Genomic DNA, 17,513 nt, shown 5'->3' with positions numbered 1-17,513 from the left:
CCTTAACCCTAACCAATCTGATCTGAAAAATATATATCCTCCACCCGACCTGATTTTTTGAGATAAAATGCGAATTCGATCCGACGCGAAATAATAATAAAAATATTATTTTATTCAATAAAAATAGTGATTTAATTGAAAAAACTAATATATAGAGGGGTATTATTGTAATTATTTCTAAATATATAAAGTAAATTTATTTTTTCGGTCAGGTAGGATATTTGTTCACCCTAACCTGAATCCGACCCGACCCATACACCACCTTTAAAAAAAGCCGACTCGAACTCAACTTTTAAAAAAAAAACCCAATCCGATCGAGTAGAGTCAGATCGAAACTTATCTAGCTTGGATCTCATGCCCATCCCTAGTTTTATTGCATCAACTTAATTATTGGTTATTTACAAAAGTCATGTTTGATCAGATTCAAACAAAAAGTCATGTTTGACGACCAAGCAACATGTTTGAAATATCCAACAAATCTAATTTCCTTTGCTTCTTTTAAAACTATTATTTTTTTTTTTTTCCATTAGGACCGACTCAAGGTTTAATAATATTAAAGGGTTACTTTCGGTGTTGGCTCCGGTCATGGCGAGCCGAATCTTGGGCCCAACCGAGTCTTATCTCATCGCATAAACAGATATTTATAAATAAAAATTTAAATTACGAATACGATAATATTATTCAAATTCGTAAGGTATGTATAAAATATTTGAGTCCATTTTATTTATTCATCCATTGAATTGATACATAAATAAATGTAGTGTGAAACATGACAATGCCACAGTTCCCCCACCAGTTGTGTTCAATTTTGAGTGTGGGATTATAATGAGATTAGGTCTGAATACTGAGTTAGCGACTTTTTAATTTTTTTATTAATTTAGATTGATTATAATATAGTATATATTTAGAGTTTATTAATTAATTAATTGACAATGCATATGTCTTGTAGAAGAAATTGTTCGATCCAAATCTTTAAAAAGATTAACATTCACTTTCAAACTCGTAATAATATATTGAAAATAACATCATTAATTAAATACACAATTTCATTAACTTTTGCTATGTTATACAATATCCGAGTCCCATTAGTTCAAAAAATACAAGGGGTCAACATAATTATCGTGACCATCCTATGTTAAAATATCCACTAAAGATTTTAGTATAATTACGTTAAATAAATAAATACAAATATCTGCCGACGAATACGAATTTAAAACATTTAAAATAGGTAGATTGTGGAATTGAAAAGCAATCCTTTCATGTCTGAATGAAAGGCAACAAATCACATGTAATTGACATCATTGGGTTTGATTTCTCAATTTCCACATCTTAATTTAAGTGTGCACATCATTGTTGAAGCAACATGGACCGTCCCCTATGTCCTTTTTTATTTTAATTGTCTAATCTTGTATAGTCCTTAAATCGGAATTTGACTAAGTTTGGAAATATGTCATTTTTGCCTTTCAATTATAACATAATATAAATAATATATACATATATCTTTAAAAAAAATAAAAAAAAAATTAAGATTTTTCACATGAATTGTTTTTTTTAATATTAATTATGAAAACTTTAAAAGAATGGCAACTGAATTTATATGGTTCTATGTTACTCATAGTTTGCTAGGCCAGCTCTTTATCTCTATTTGAATGAGGTGCTCAAATCCTATAATAACAACGAGGAGTCAAGATCTAGCTAGTTTAACCAATAATAAACATGATTTAATTCCCTTCCAAAACTTAATTAATTAGATTTACCCCTAATGAAAACCAGCTAGTATGTCGGTTTTTGGTTGAGTCCCTCCTATGATTTTTATTTTTTAGTCATTTATATAATCTAAATCAAATTTTGAATAAACATTTATTAAAATTTTATAATTATTGGATATATATTCTAGCACGAACCAACTTACCTAAATGGTTAAAGGAATCGTGTTGCTCCTAAAGGTCATAGGTTCGAGCACCAGTGATTGCAAGTGTGATTGAACGTTATTGTCAATAGTTGAGTACTTAGAATAGATACTGAGACCACTTAATGATTCAATCATAATCAAGTTAATATAAAAAATTTGACTTAAAGAATTAGGGTAAACTATGTGATTAGTAACAAAACTTAGGCCTGTAAATGAACTGAACGTTCAACAAACCGTTCATGAACAGTGCGGCGAGAAGTTCGTTTATGTTCATTTATTTATTAAATGAACGAACATGAACAAGATTTTACGTTAGTTTAATTAAATGAACGAACATGAACAAAGGGTTCGTTCGTTCATTTACGTTCGTGAACGTTTAATTATATGTTCGTTCATTTATGTTCATTTATGTTCGTTCATTTATGTTCGAACAGAGGGTAAGTTGAATATGTTACGAAGATTATTGAAGTTGTTTGGATTTCAAGAAGATTGTTTTGTTGAACAAATTAACTTTAAGACTTTATTATGTTCATATAGTTTATTTATGATTTATGTATGTTTTTGTCTTATTCGAACAAATTAACTCTAAAGTTGTAGGTTATATTAATTAATTTTAAGTTGTTATTCTTGTTGTTTACTTTTTTATACATTCGTTTGTTGTGTTCGAATAGGTTTTTTTTTTTGTGTTTGTGTTGTTCGTTTATGTTCGTTTATTGTGTTCGTTTATGTTCGTTCGTTCGTGTTCGTTTATGTTCATTCGTTCGTGTTCGTTTATTTATTAAATGAACGAACATGAACAAGCTATATTCCTTAATGAACGAACATGAACAAAAAAAATTTGTTCGTTTATGTTCGTGTTCGTTTATTTATTAAATGAACGAACATGAACATACCTCATTTAGTGTGCGTTCGGTTCGTTTACAAGCCTAACTAAACTGTCAGTTTTGATCCGTTTTAGTATTTAAACTCTCATTTTTTTTCAAAATGATTCATAACTAGGGATGGCAACTCAACCCGAATCCGACGGGTTCCGACCCGACCCGACCCGATCGGGTCGGATTTTTTTAAAAAATTTCGGGTTGGGTCGGGTTTTTTTTAAATGTACTGTTCGGGTCGGGTCGGGTCGGGGTTTAGGGTGAAAAAAATCCGACCCGACCCGACCCGAAAATATATATAATTTTATCCTATATATTTAGGGATAATTACAATAATGTCCCTCCATATATAATTTTTTTCAATTAAGTCACTGTTTTCATTGAATAAAATTTATTTTATTATTATTTCGGGTCTGGTCGGGTCTGGTCGGGTTTCTAAGTCATATATTCGGGTCGGGTCGGGTCGGGTGAAACCTTAATTTCGTCGGGTCGGGTCGGGTCACGGGTGAAAAACCCTTTCTTCTCGAGTCGGGTCGGGTGGCCCAAAAACCCGACCCGACCCGACCCATTGCCATCCCTATTCATAACGTTTAGTTTTTGTTTCATTTTAGTACATCATCGATTTAAAGAGATTGAGGCGTTTTTCGATGAAACGAAAGTTGATGTCATGTTTAGGGGTGCTACGGGTTGGAAAGTTTGGACTTTATCGATCAACGAATGCGATAGCAGACAACTGTAGATGCGGTGTGCGACGAGCCCGACCATTAAGCTTTTAATTACAGAGTACTAAAATGGAAAAAAAACTAACAGCTTTTTTTAAGAAAAATAAAAGTTTAGATATTATAACGAATCAAAAATGATAGTTTATGTATTAAACGCATAATTTACCTAAAATATTATTTGAAAATGCTGATGAAAACTTGATTGATGGTTGAGAAGAAATTGCAACGAAGATTAGAGGAGGTGTATCATTTAAACCAAAAGAACACGTTAATTTAATCATTTATAAAATTAGAAACCTTAATTTACGAAATATAAATAATGCAAAGATTTGTCGTCCGATAATGTCATATCCGAATCTTGTGTTATTAAAATAAATGCTTGATGGACCGACGAATTAGCCAACACTAGACATGTCCTTTGATTTTCCTTTTTTTTTAAACTACAACAATTATGTTTGCACAACTTTAACCATGTAAAAGATGAGATTATTAATTAATCATTAGCAATAGAATTTAAAAACAATAAAAACTATTTTATTAATTTAAAGGAAATATGTCCATTTTCCCACACCGGAACTTACTCTTTTCAACCACTTTTTTTTAATTGTTTATATATTTATTTTTTTTTGAAAGAAGCAAAAGGAGTAGAAACAACGAAAAATAACAATGATAATAATACTTTAGCAAACGTCAAATAAATAATTATTTGCGTTTGAAAGTTGTATAAAGGGTTGAAGATTCGTATGTAATGATGATGGCAATGGTTAAAAAAAGTGATGAAAGGGATGATGTTGACGAAGAAAATAAGGGAGTATTTTCCAGGAAATTGCTCTCATTCCGAATCGAATATATGAAAATCCTTGGACAATAAAAGCTAAGGGATGAACCATTGGGACATCGCGTGGGGTAAGACCCACCGGTTTCCTCAAAGAGAGAGCATCTCACGAGACTATGACTACCCCCACCAATTTTATATTTATTATTTCTTTTTGGAATTTTTATTATACTTACCCAAAGGTTATTAACTTCACAAATATTGATATAAAAATAAATCAATAATAATTAATTTAAAATAAAAATACATAAATGCAAATCAAAATTGATTCAATAGACATGAACAACGTTCAACCATTCATATGAAAACAACTGAACAAAAGACGCATAAACGTGAGCTAACTTCATTCCTCCCACGCCCTTCCCCCCTCTCACTTAATTATATCCACCCACTCTTTTTAGTTTCTTCAACTTTTCCCATTTTCAGACACCGTCAACGGTAATTCATCAATCTCAAATGACCATTTTTTTCTTTTTGATTTTTTAAATGTGTGGTGGGATTATAAAGTATTATTTATAAAAAAATTATTCAACTAATAATATTCACATACCTTGCAAATGCAACTGTTCAAATTCAATACTATATCTTTAAAAAGAATAATATTATTTTTTACTATTAAGACCCTTTGATAGGTTTTCGGACGACCCTTTTTCTTTTCAGTGTTTTGCCAATAATCAAATTTTATTTTAACAATAAAATACAAAAATTTAATTATTTGATTATTAATGTTTGGAATTTGCAAAGGAGTAGAAAGTATTTTATGACAAGTATGTAAGAAGAAGTTTCGAAGCAGGTGTGAAATTTCAACCATGTTCAACTACAAAGATTTCCAACTTTTTTAGTGTTTGAAAAAAAAGCTTGAATACAAAGTCAATGCTAATAAGATTTTGTTAAATTAAATATATATATATATGGAATATTTGTTAGTCCGACACGTGTTTTTTTTAAATAAAATAAATAAAATTAAATACTATATTAAGAAAGAGTAACATATGAAATGATAATAATGATAATTAAGAGCAATAATCCCTTCATAGATTATACTATATCTTTCTAATGATCATTTACATTGATCAGTAATTATACTAATATTTTCTTGGTCTAAAAATTAATTAATTACACTTCAAATTCACTTTCTTTTGCTGTTACGTTCTAAGAAATATAAATTAATTAACATGCTGCAGAAGGATTAGTGACGTGATTATAGAAATGTGGTTTTGAAGGCATTGAAAACGGGCGTTTGGGATTCCCAGCACCGCTGGTTCTCTCACACAACGGACAAAGCGAGAGGGTCGCCGCCGGCATGTTCGCGTAAAAGGGTTGTGCCGCCGTTTTCAGTGCTTTGAGTTCTTGTAACTCTTTTTGCAGTCTCCTGTTTTCATTCGTCAGCGTCTCGCAGCATCTTTTCAAGAACTCACAATCCACCCCGGTCTGCTTAAGCTTCGTTCTGTGATGTTCAGTGGCAAGTTTGTCATTTTTTTTTCTTTCATATACTTAAAACTTGAAAAAAAAATGTTTATGACTTATGATCTTAGGTTACAATTACCTGGCTCTCCTGTTTTGAAACCAGACTTCGACTTGTCTCGGTTTCAGGTTTAATTGCCTTGCTAAAGCTTGCTTTTGATTCTGTTTTTTATAGAACGAAAAAGATTGGTTAATCGGAGCTGATAAGGTGATAAAATATATGAGATACAATAAACTTGGAGAGAGAATTACTGGGTTCAGAGTGCTGCGTTGTTTAAAGCTTTCTTCGAGAAGAGCCGACTGTTCTTTCGTGAGCCGAAGTTTCTTTCTTGCACTGATGCCATCTTCGTCTTCATCGTTAACTCTACACGAATTCTTCTCAATCTCTACTTCTTCGCTGCTAAGGTCTCTCTCTCTCTTGACCCTACCACTGGAAAACGATGAAACAGCACTGGGATCAGGAGAAGCTTGACGATACAAATCACGAGCGGTGGCAGTCGCGGTGGGAGGTTCTTCATGGTGAGGATGATGAAGATAACCACCCTTGTTCTCATCAACATTTTTGGTGACGGTAACTCGGTAGCCCTCACCGGAAAGACCAAGCGTAAGGAATGGTTCGAAACTCGCCGCCGGAACCGTCATGGTTGGTGGGTTCTTGGAAGTTTGATCTTCGGCCTTGGGTGGAGTTTCCGGGGTCGATGAGAAGCCTAACCCTAGAACAAGGCATGTTTTACATGCATCATCAAGTCCCATTAAGCTTAAACTTTTTCTCTATCAATGGAGTATTTTACAGGTTTTTTTTAATGCATGTGAGAAGAAGGGGAAAATAGAGAAGAAATTAAAGTGGTTTCAAAAGGGAAGAGACTGAATGGGACTTTTATTGGGAGGAGTAACTGGGTAGTTGATGAATGGCCATGATTACTAATAACAAGAATTAATATAACCTATGAAATCCCAGCGTTCAATTAAATAAATCAATTATTGAATGTACCAAAATTATTTATACAAGTTTTTATTTAATCTATTATTTGTATATGAATTTATAAATTAAGGGTATGTTTGTTTCACATAAAACGTTTTTCGAAAAATATTTTCCTCATTTTTAAGTGTTTGGTTGGAGGAAAACTGGTTGGTTATAAAAAATTTTATGGTCAATAGACTTTGTGTTTTTTTGGAAAATGACTTGCGTCTAATTTTTCGTAAGTTAATTTCCAAACTTTTCACTTCAAAGAATAAATATTTAAAATAATTTAATTTTATTAATTTAATATTAATAAAATATTTTAATATAATTTTAATAAAAATATTAATTATTAGAAATATTTATTAATATTTCTAATAATATAATATTATAATAAAATAATCAATTATATTATAATAATATAAGATATTATATTATATTTTAATAATATATAATAAATTATTAATAAAATTATAATATTTATTAATTCATAGAAATAATATTAAATTATTAATAATGAATAATATTATTTATATATTTAATATCAATAAAATAATCTAATAATATTTTAATGAAGATATTTAAAATATATTAATTAATATTTTTAAAATATAATAAAACACTATTATTTTAATAAATAATTAATATAATTTATAATATTTTTATTTCAACAAAATATATCAATATTAGTATTTTTATTAATAAAATTATAAAAATAATATTTTAATAATAAATAAATTATTTTAATATTTTAAAAATAATAATATTAAGTTTTATGATAAATAATATTGTTTATTGTATTTAATATTTGTAATAAATAATTTTAAAAAAAATTCATTAACTGGTGGAAAAAATGTTTAAACAACATCTTCCAACCATAAACCGTTTTCCAGAAAACGTTTTTTAGATAATGTAATTCATTTTATGTAAAACATTTTTCAGAAAACGTTTTCAGGGAAACAAACAGACCTAAAAGTAAATCATAGGGTATTATCAGGTACATTAATTTTTTTAATAAATGTAAAATGATTATAAGATAGTGTTTGTTTTAAATATTCTTAATTATTTGACTATGAAATATCAATATTTTTGTTAGTCTCTCGTGATTAAATCTGAGACCTCTAAAAATAATAATTATTTTTTAATCACTGAGGTAACTTGATCCATACATACATACATGTATTTTTAAACTATATTTAATTTTTATAAAATCAACATTTATGTTATAATATATTATATATTTGTTTTAAAACGGCAAATATTTATATATATGTGAATATAAAACGGTTGACTATTTGAACTAACAAGAACTAGAATTATCCCCCAATATATATTTACAAGTATAATTTGGTACAATAATAAATAATCTATATATAAAGCCAAAGTTTTTGCACCCATGCATAGATTACTATAGTCATACTATGGAATTTACTTTTTCAAATTAAGAATAAAAATTGATGATGATTTGTAATAATAGCAGTATTAATTGGTAATTATTAAAGCCTGCAATTAATTTAGAATTATGACATCAAAGGATATTAAAACAAGTTCCCTTTTATTACATACCACATGAACTGTCTCCCTCTCCATGCCTTGTTGAACAGTGTAGACATGGGTATCATGTCACCATGCTTACCAAATATGTCAATTTATTTTAATTCAAAGATGCTGGTGGGTTGTTGTTTTCACTTATAATTTCAAATGATAATTATATTACTCTCAACGTTTAGCTTCAAATAATCATGATTGTGGTGTCTATTTTCTTTGTTTGTTTGCTGGGAAAGTAAAAAGGAAAGTAGGTAGAAAATTAACAGCATGAGAGAGTTTCAATTTTCAAAGAGTTATAATGGTGCCGGATTATAATTTCATCGTAAAGTTTTGTGGGGAGGTTGGGAACTACATATTTTGTAATAAGCACTCCCCAATAATGCCTTTGTCGTCTGTATGTGTATACTGGTTTGAAGTTAGGTAACCCATTAAATCATGATTTAAAACCCTAAAATAATGCCCACAAAACTATTGCATGAGTTCATGCTATTGTTTTAGGTTTGTCGAGCAAAGATGGTTTTATTATTCATCGGTAAGGTATTATAAATATTCAATTTTCCCGTAATATATATTCAAAATTTGAAATTATACTCGAGTATTATTATGTATTTTTTTTATAATCTCGATAGAATGAGCTTTCACTGGGGTGAAATCATAGGTTTGATGTGTGTTTTGTACCTTTTTCATGAGTTGGTTCTTGAGCCAGAAAGTCATTTTCATCCACATGCACATGAACTTTCTTTTTGAAGTGAGATTGTGATTGCAAATGCTTTAAACTCTGCTCTCCTTTAATGTTATCCAGTTGCGGCAAGGACCATTCCCTGTTGCTACTAAGATCATGTGAAGCTTCCTTCATGTACTAACATCCCCAAATAGGCTTCAATACGTATTTGGTTTACTCTTATTTAATTTTTACATAAACAATAAAATTCAATCTTACCTAAAATCTCATTTCATCCCATCAAGTGATAAATAAATAATGACATATTTATCATTTAAAAGAAAATATGTTAAATATATTTATATTTATAAATCATGTTCAAAATTTAATTTAGTTAAAATAATAAATATTATTTATAATTTAAATAATTAATTTTCTAAACTATCAAAAACACGTCCCAAATATTAAGAAAGAAAATCAAAATATGACATGATTCATTTCTGCATGTGTCATGATTACATAATCATGTTGAGTATCATGAATAAAAAATGGCATGTTCAAGGGAAAAATATATATTAATACATGCAAATTGTGGTTGGGTAATTGGTGTCACCTAAAGTTGTAAAGAAAAAAGAGATAGGTCCAGAAAATAATGGGAATTACATCATAATTTAAAAGTTGTCAATTAAAAAACCTATACGGATGATTATGTAATAAGTAATGTTCTTGTTGTACAAATATTAAATTCCAAATTCTGTTGATAATTTAATGTAATCATGACGTAATCATGTATTTAATAAAAAAATAAAGAAAATAATTATTTTATGTAAATTATTCTACGAAAATATTTTTATCATTTTTAAATATTTGGTTTAAATAAATGAATTCATCAATTTAAAATTAATTACAATAACAAATATTTTTATAAAATAATTTACCGAGAATAAGAAAATTTGAGTTATAAAATTAATTTATATTGATATACATACTTTAATAATATTTTTATCATAATTTAAGTCTTAAAGAAAATAAAAAAAGATATTCGGATAGCATTAGGGCCTAACAATTCCTGGATGGCAGAAAGAACTAAGAATTGAGATGGCCTAGACTATAGGCTTAATGGTCTGACCGTTGATTCCGCTAAGCCTTGGCCATTGGCAAAAGCAAAGAGCCGAAAACCAACGGGCTAACGGTGGCTCAAGTCTTGGTATAGAATTTGAGGGTCAACCGTAAATTTAAAATCAAAATAGAAAAAGTTTAGTGACATCATAGTAGCATTTAAAACTTTGGAGGACTAGGAACGCACATTTCAAATATTTTTGGGGTAAAGAGCCCTCTACCCCTGTTAAGATCCATCATTGAATGCTACACAAGGTCTTAACATTATTCTTTTGAACTCATCAAGTGATTTCCATGATGAAAGAAAATATTATTCTCTTTCAAGTTTAAATTCGAGTAATTATATCTGTAGAGTAAATATAGTTATCAATAAATTAAGAAAGTTTTGAATATATACTATCTTATAATTAATCTATACTATTAGAAGGAAAACAACAACTATTTACGCTTTGAATTATTGGCGACAAAACCTTTATCAAAGAGTTAAAATCAATTGATATTTTTATAACTTCAAACTTTAAAATCCAAAGTATTAACATTGTGATTCAAAGTTCAACTCCTTATTTTTTTATACATAGCAGCTAGTTTTTAATATATATATATATATATATATATATATAAAAATAATAAAGTTAGTAAACTAAACATATAATTAGAATTTTTCCTATAATTATTAGCATAATAAACTGGTAACTCAAGATCATATAAGAACTGTAAAGAAAATGTCAAAATCCATCTAAAAAAACTTGAACAAAAATATGAAACATCAAAATAAAACACAGGAGATTAAACTATTGGAGATCACAACAACCACAAATTAGAATCAGTGTGGTAAGAAAACTATCTAAAAACACAGACTGTGTATCCAATTCGATGGTCCAAAGTAGAAAAGATCAATAGGAACAAATAAGCGTCATCTTGACAGTCAAGGCGATGTCAAATCCAATCATAAAAAAACAGTCAGACAATCGAAAACGTGCCATAGAGACCTGATTATTAGAAACTAAAAAATAAAGAAAAAGTAAAATTGATAAGAAAGTAAATGATACATAAGGAATACAAGTGGTCAACGACTAACATCGTGATGTCTATGCCTATCAAACAAAATGAAAAGGAAAAAAGAAACTGTGGCCTTTGGGGCTTAGAGAGAAAATAATAAGTGGTAGATGTTATTTTTTAATAGTTTGGAGTGATTATAAAACTGTTTGTTCTTAATATTTTTAATCGTTAACAACGTAGTATTTCCTGCAGACATAGCTACTCGAACCCAGAACTTCAAGAGATAACACACTCCCTTTAACTATTGAGGCCACTTATGTATTCGGGTTTTGATTATTTTTAAAAGATAATATTTTATAATAATTACTTTTTTTTTTGTATTAACAACTTGAAGAGTTTTATTGATTGTAGGGCTAGGACTCTTTTGGTTTCCCCGAATCCCCACAGGTAAGGCAGAGCAAATAAGAACAGAAACCTAGGCCAAAAACCATGATTGTTAGAGGGAAATTAGGGATATGCTCAGCTTTTAGATGCAAAGAATAACAAAGCTAATTAAAGATTTACTTTATACATTTTTCAAATTCTTCTTCCGTCCTTTCATTTTTTTCATCCAAGCAAAAAATTCTTAATATTTAGAGAAAAATGAAGTAAGTTTCAAATCGCCTCAATCACCAGATCCCAACCTGAACTCCTGGAAATGACCATTTGCAAGCAATGCAGTTTAATTAGCTGTTCTTCCCATTATAATTGCATGTAGATGGGAAATAAAATAGTTATTATGTTTCTTAGACACTTACTTTTAACAAAACTACTTGTAATTTATATTCATTTTTATATATTTCATTTTGGGATTGACTTTATGCCAGAATATCATGGCTGCAAACTCTGACTGGCATGGATATTTACAAATGGTGATGTTGGTTAGAATCAAGGCAAGATCTTTGAGCAATAAGACCTAACTTTTGAGAAACTTTGTAGGTTGTCCATCCACTCCCAACATGAAAACATACTTTTCCCAGACATTGCGCCCGTGTGTTAAAAGAAAATGCCATCTTTTCCTTCACATGCAATTAAGGATGTAAATGAGATGTATCTTCTTATAGGTTATTCGAGATTAATATAAAAAAAGATCAAGTTAAACTTGAATTCGAACAACTCGAATTATCAATCAAGCTCAACTAAAGTATCATACAACTTAGCGCAATGGCCACCATTCAGGGTCAACTTAGCTCAATGGTATCTCTAGATGTAGTAACAAGATACATTGTACTATTAAAGAGAGAATCAAATTTATATAGAATACGAATAAATTTTTTATTTTATAAATTTTCATTATAAGTTATTTGACTTATTTACAATATTAATATTTAAATTTTATGAAATATTAAAAACTTATACTTAAATTAATTAATAATAAAAGACAAAATCAATACAAAGAAATCCTATATTTCAAATGATTCAAACAAAAATCATTAACACCAATCAACATCTGGAGCCCCCAATTCAAGATTCTGTTTCTTTTATTATATATAAATTTATTTATGGTATGGGAAGTGGTTAGGGTTCATGAGCCATGTTCACTGGGCCCTTCATGTATCCACGACTCATTGGCACCACCCAGAGGTGCGCATACCAGGTTGCTTGCTCCCTCCACTCTGCCGATTTCATATATTTGTCCCACCAAAAAATAATTTAAAATATTAACAATTTTTATATTTATAATGTATTTATAAAATTTAATATATCATAATTTATTTTTTATAAGATATTTACATATTGAATTGCATTAGTTATATATAGTTTGTGCAGTGCAGGTGGTTTCTATGTTCCCTTTGGGCGTTTGCATTCTGATTTGTCCTTGCTCATGTGAAAACCACATGCTTCCCATACCCAGCAATTAATTTTGTCATGTCAACTTATTCATTTGCCCTGCTAGCTTCTTTACAATCTCAAATCATATCTTAATTATTTTCACATATTATAATCATTTTATATTTATAAATTTTAACACATTAATAATTATATATAATATTATTTTATATGATATTATATTCATAAAATATCCAAACACTTTATTTGATTGCAGAATGTAAATAAGTAAATAATATTTGTGTTTGGGAAGCTTATTTTATTGCACAGGTCCTGGACAAATCACCGATTGGCATGCTTTTTGTTTGATTTCTTGAAATTACTGATGACTAAACATACAGAGATCAGTCTTTTATTGACTCGAAACCGTGTAAACTCTCTGCCTTTTTGAGCACTGAATAAAGAAACCCTAGAAAGTACAAACCCTATTTCTTTCACCTGCAACCTTTCTTGCAAGTAACCCCTCTTTCATAGAGCTTGCGTAGTAGGTGACGACTTTGAAACCAAACAAAAACTGTTTCGACCTTTATATTATATATATATACACACACATCTTTCTTTCAGATAAAGAGAATTGAAGGTTTTAGTAATTATACATATGAATATTCCTGGCTTCGTTTCAAGCTCACACACACACATATATATATATATTATTCAAAAGAATGTATTTTAGGAACCCTAAGTCTCATGCGTTTGATAGGGTCGGCTGAGCCACGACTAATGGATGAGTACCGAGCAACGTAACATGATGTTCAAAGTCACGGTTTAACACCCTTGTTTTAACTATTTATAGTTCTTAAATCAAATGATATTATACATTTAAACATATTTTAATAATTTATCATACGACCTCAATGATAAAAAAGAATGTTGTTATTCTTTAAGATCTCAAATTCAAACATATATATATATAGATAGATGGTAGATGGTCACTATATGTTGACTAATAAAATTATGAAATAGTAACTAAATATACGTCACCATGTTAAAACTAAAATAAGGAGGTTAAGGAGACAAGTCAACAGTTTAAATGTAAATTCAAGAAGGTTTTATGTCACGTGGTAACTTAAATTTTACAAGGTGACGAAACTGAGCACACTCCAAATCCCATCTGGATTGAGTGCAGCTTCTTCAATGTCTACAATTAAAGAAATAATTACTTCTGGACAAATTTATAAGGGAAAATTCTCTCAAAAAGTATTTTCAAAATGAACAATGTGTCCATACTGGTAAAAAAAAATGGCCAGGCTTATCGTTCATCTTGCTCCCGATCATGGAACGATTGAAACGACAGCCGGAAAACCCATTTGGAGCGAAACTTCTTCCTCGAGTTCTTCAACTCTTGGTGGCTATTGTCCTTAACGGTGATCGAACTGACGAAGGATTTCAAGCGTTGCATGGCGAGTTTTAGGGTATTTTCGGACATGTTGGCGAAGCAAACACGGAACCACCCTGGTTCGCTGCAGTGACACGAAGAACCAGGGGAAATATTCAGCTTAACATCATAAACAATCCTCTTCCAAAGTTCCACTTCGGCTTCGAAATTGTCGGAGCTCAAAAGGTGTCTCATGTCGACCCAACAGAACAGCCGGCATTGCTTTCTAAGCAGCCGATCCCGGCGTTTTCTAGGCCGGCAACGAGCTTGCTCTGCTGCTTCTCAAGTCTCTTGTGGTTTTTGGCAATGTACTCTTTCGTGAACTTCTTATCGGATAACATGGCAGAGAGTAGATACTGTGTTTGAGACGAAACTAGGCCAAAGCTGGACATTTTTGTGGCGGCGGCCACAACAATGGGATCGTTGGAGTAAATTGCACCAACTCGAAAACCAGGGAGACCCAGATCCTTGGAAAGGCTATAAACAGTATGAACTCTTTGCCAGACTTGAGTTTTCTCGAGCTTTCGATCTTTTAAAACCTCCATAACACTAACGAATGCGGGTGAGTTAAACCAGTTCCGGAGTAGATTTCGTCGCTGATTAAATGGATTTCTTTGTCCGTAATGAAGTTAACGAGAAGATCCATTTCGTCTCTCGTCATAGTTGTGCCCAATGGATTCGAAGGGTTGGTGACTAACACCCCTTTCACCCTCAAATTCTTTCTTTGAGCTTGTTGATAAGCTTCTTCGAGAGCCGATGCAGTGATTTGGAAGCGGTTCGAGCTGGTGCATTGGATCGGCACAATCTCAACCCCGGTTCGCCACTTGAGATCTCTATCGAATCTGTAAGAACAAAATATGAATGAATTAATGCACAAACTCAAGATTTTGTTTAAAGCTATTAGGAAAGATGGACAATTTCACGTACCCTGGATAATACGGCGTCGGAAGAAGGAAAGCGTCGCCTTGTTCGGCGAGACAAAACATGAGCGTTTCGTTGGCGGAGGTTGCACCGGCGGTGAGGACGATGTGATTTTGATCGAATGTTACTTTGTTTCCTCTGATTTCAGCCATGAAATCAACCAATGCCTTCTTGAATGCAGGGAGGCCATGATAATCTTGGAAAAGAGCAAGCTCTTTGAATATGGATTGTCCAAGTCTTCTGAAACTAGCTGCATCTGGGTTCTTAGCCAACCAAGACTCAAGAAGATCAAACGAAAGCTGAAAAGAAACAAAACATGCACATTATTAAGCTACAAACACCAAACTACAATAATCTTTTAATTATGAAAAATAATATACTCTGTATTTTTCTTTATTTACCTGGTTCTCTGCAAGACCCATTTGAATAATCCCTTGAGGATTCTTCACTTCATCGTATGGGTTCTTCTCGTATTCTTGCCATCCTAGGAAGTAAGAAGAATCTTGTCCATGCGAATTGCACGTGGCTTTTCTCGACAACAGCCCCATTATCGAATTCGAATTCCAGCCAAAAGTGTGAAAGCAATGCTTAGATCAAAACTAGGCAGCCAAAACAACACTAAAATGATAGTTTGCTCTTGTTTTGAGCAAGTGTTGAAAAAGAGAAGAAAAACTTTGAATGTTGTTGTTGATTGCCAGGCCTATCCAAAATTGGGTGATATATATAAGGCAGAAAATATATTTAAAAAATACCCAATTTTTTAAAAAATTTTAATATATTATACCACTTCAAAACATTGCCTCTCTGGTCAAAGCCAATGACTTTAAACTGAGGGTTGTCTTATAAATGCCTTGAATGTTCGTTTTTACTGTTTATGTTGGAGATTTTTAATTATTCTTCTCAATAGTATGTCCTTAGAATTAAATTTAGCGTTGGTTTTGTATATATTTGAAATGAGATTTTATAACTTTACAAACAACTTAACTCAATTCTTGATGTGAATGACATTGATACAATATTTAATATTCGATTTACTGATAGTTAGTAGTGTTATATTAGAGGCGATTCTTCCTTTTTCAGTTTTTTCACTCACAATGTTAAGATTCAAACCTTTAACCTCATTAAAAGGATCCAATGCTCATCTACTAGACCAATAAATAGTTAGTAGTGTTTCAGATAACTTTATGATATGACCATTGATATTTGTTCTATTGATCGATTAATTCGTATCAAATATTGTATAGATTCATTATGGATACGACCCTTTAAACTCTATTTTTTTCACTTATAATGTTAAAATTAAAGCTTTTAACCTTGTTTAAATAATTTAACGTCTCATATTATTACATCAATAAGTAGTTAATAGAATATCGGATAATTTTAATTAAATTTATATGCAATATGATTTGTTTGTAAACACTTGCTCCACCGTGTAGGGGACATAGGCATCTTCTATACTCAAATTTTAATATTCAACGGGGGTAAGAACAGCATATTGTTTTTCAATTTTGTTTCACATTTGTGATTTTGAGATAATGTTATGTTTAATGGAAAGAAAGAAGCAAAAACTGAGAGAGAGCTAAAAGCCATACTGACAGCAAATCTAATTAGACAACAGCAAAAGTGACCCACAAAAGTCATTGGACTGTAGACTATGCCAATCTGGTCCATATGTCCCCTTTTCCTGTCCAAAGTCCAAACCCATCGAACCCCCTTGTCGGCCACTCTTTCGTTTAACTAGCTTAATTTCCATGTTTCTTTGTTTTCCCCAAGTTCTACAAAAAATCAAAACAGAATCTCCCGTAAACCCTAAATCACCATAGAATAAGACAAATGGGAAAGAAAATGCAAATGCACAAGGGCTATACATGCAAACACAAGTGGTGGATTCTTACATAATGGATAAATAGTAGTAAAAAGGTTGACGGTGAAATAAAAGAAGGGGTACATGTCCGGTTTCTAAAGAGTAGGGGCAGTTGCAAGGCTCGAGACAGTTAAATATCAACACAAGCAATAATTCAACTAATTAGTGGTGTTTATTGTTTGATTAAGACTGAATTAATCGGTCGAACTGAAATTTAGTTCAATTAATCGATCGACCATCAAAGTATACAAATAATAAACAAGTAATTAATTTTAAAGTTTGATTATCTTAATTAATTAGAATTTTAATTTGATCATTAGTCGAATAGACCGTTTGAATACCTCCGACTTGAAGTAAACCAATCGTTTGATCCGCCCTTTGTTTCTCT

General features: G+C 30.8%; 1 protein-coding gene and 1 pseudogene across 2 annotated transcripts; both read right to left on the bottom strand.

Annotated features, from left to right (window-relative positions):
- Positions 1–5,447: 5,447 nt before the first annotated feature.
- LOC120135963 (homeobox-leucine zipper protein HAT22-like) lies at positions 5,448–6,730 on the bottom strand. 2 transcript variants are annotated; one of them, XM_039152096.1, is made up of 3 exons: positions 6,061–6,730; positions 5,891–5,970; positions 5,449–5,791 (listed from the first exon to the last, which is right to left on the bottom strand). In XM_039152096.1, the coding sequence occupies exons 1-3, from the start codon at positions 6,559–6,561 to the stop codon at positions 5,515–5,517; spliced, it is 858 nt and encodes a 285-aa protein (XP_039008027.1). In that variant the 5' UTR covers positions 6,562–6,730; the 3' UTR covers positions 5,449–5,514. The 2 variants fall into 2 exon arrangements, with proteins under 2 accessions (XP_039008026.1, XP_039008027.1); XM_039152095.1 differs by having other exon boundaries at positions 5,448–5,791; positions 5,891–6,730.
- A 7,484-nt stretch (positions 6,731–14,214) lies between these two features.
- On the bottom strand, positions 14,215–15,910 carry LOC120136018 (annotated as a pseudogene).
- Between the last annotated feature and the right edge of the window lie 1,603 nt (positions 15,911–17,513).

Source organism: Hibiscus syriacus, unplaced genomic scaffold, assembly GCF_006381635.1.
Source record: "Hibiscus syriacus cultivar Baekdansim isolate YM2019G1 unplaced genomic scaffold, ASM638163v2 tig00110621_pilon, whole genome shotgun sequence".
NCBI lineage: Eukaryota > Viridiplantae > Streptophyta > Magnoliopsida > Malvales > Malvaceae > Hibiscus > Hibiscus syriacus.
Note: the sequence above shows the minus strand (reverse complement) of the source record. Positions and strands in the feature narration are given on the sequence as shown.

What these genes read in the sequence shown, in the direction of transcription:
- LOC120135963 (XM_039152095.1), bottom strand. Translation starts at nt 6,561, where the DNA reads ATGGGACTTGATGATGCATGTAAAACATGCCTTGTTCTAGGGTTAGGC. An exon ending in TTTCAAAACAGGAGAGCCAG is followed by an intron (nt 5,792 to 5,890) that starts GTAATTGTAACC and finishes TGAACATCACAG; the next exon opens with AACGAAGCTTAAGCAGACCG.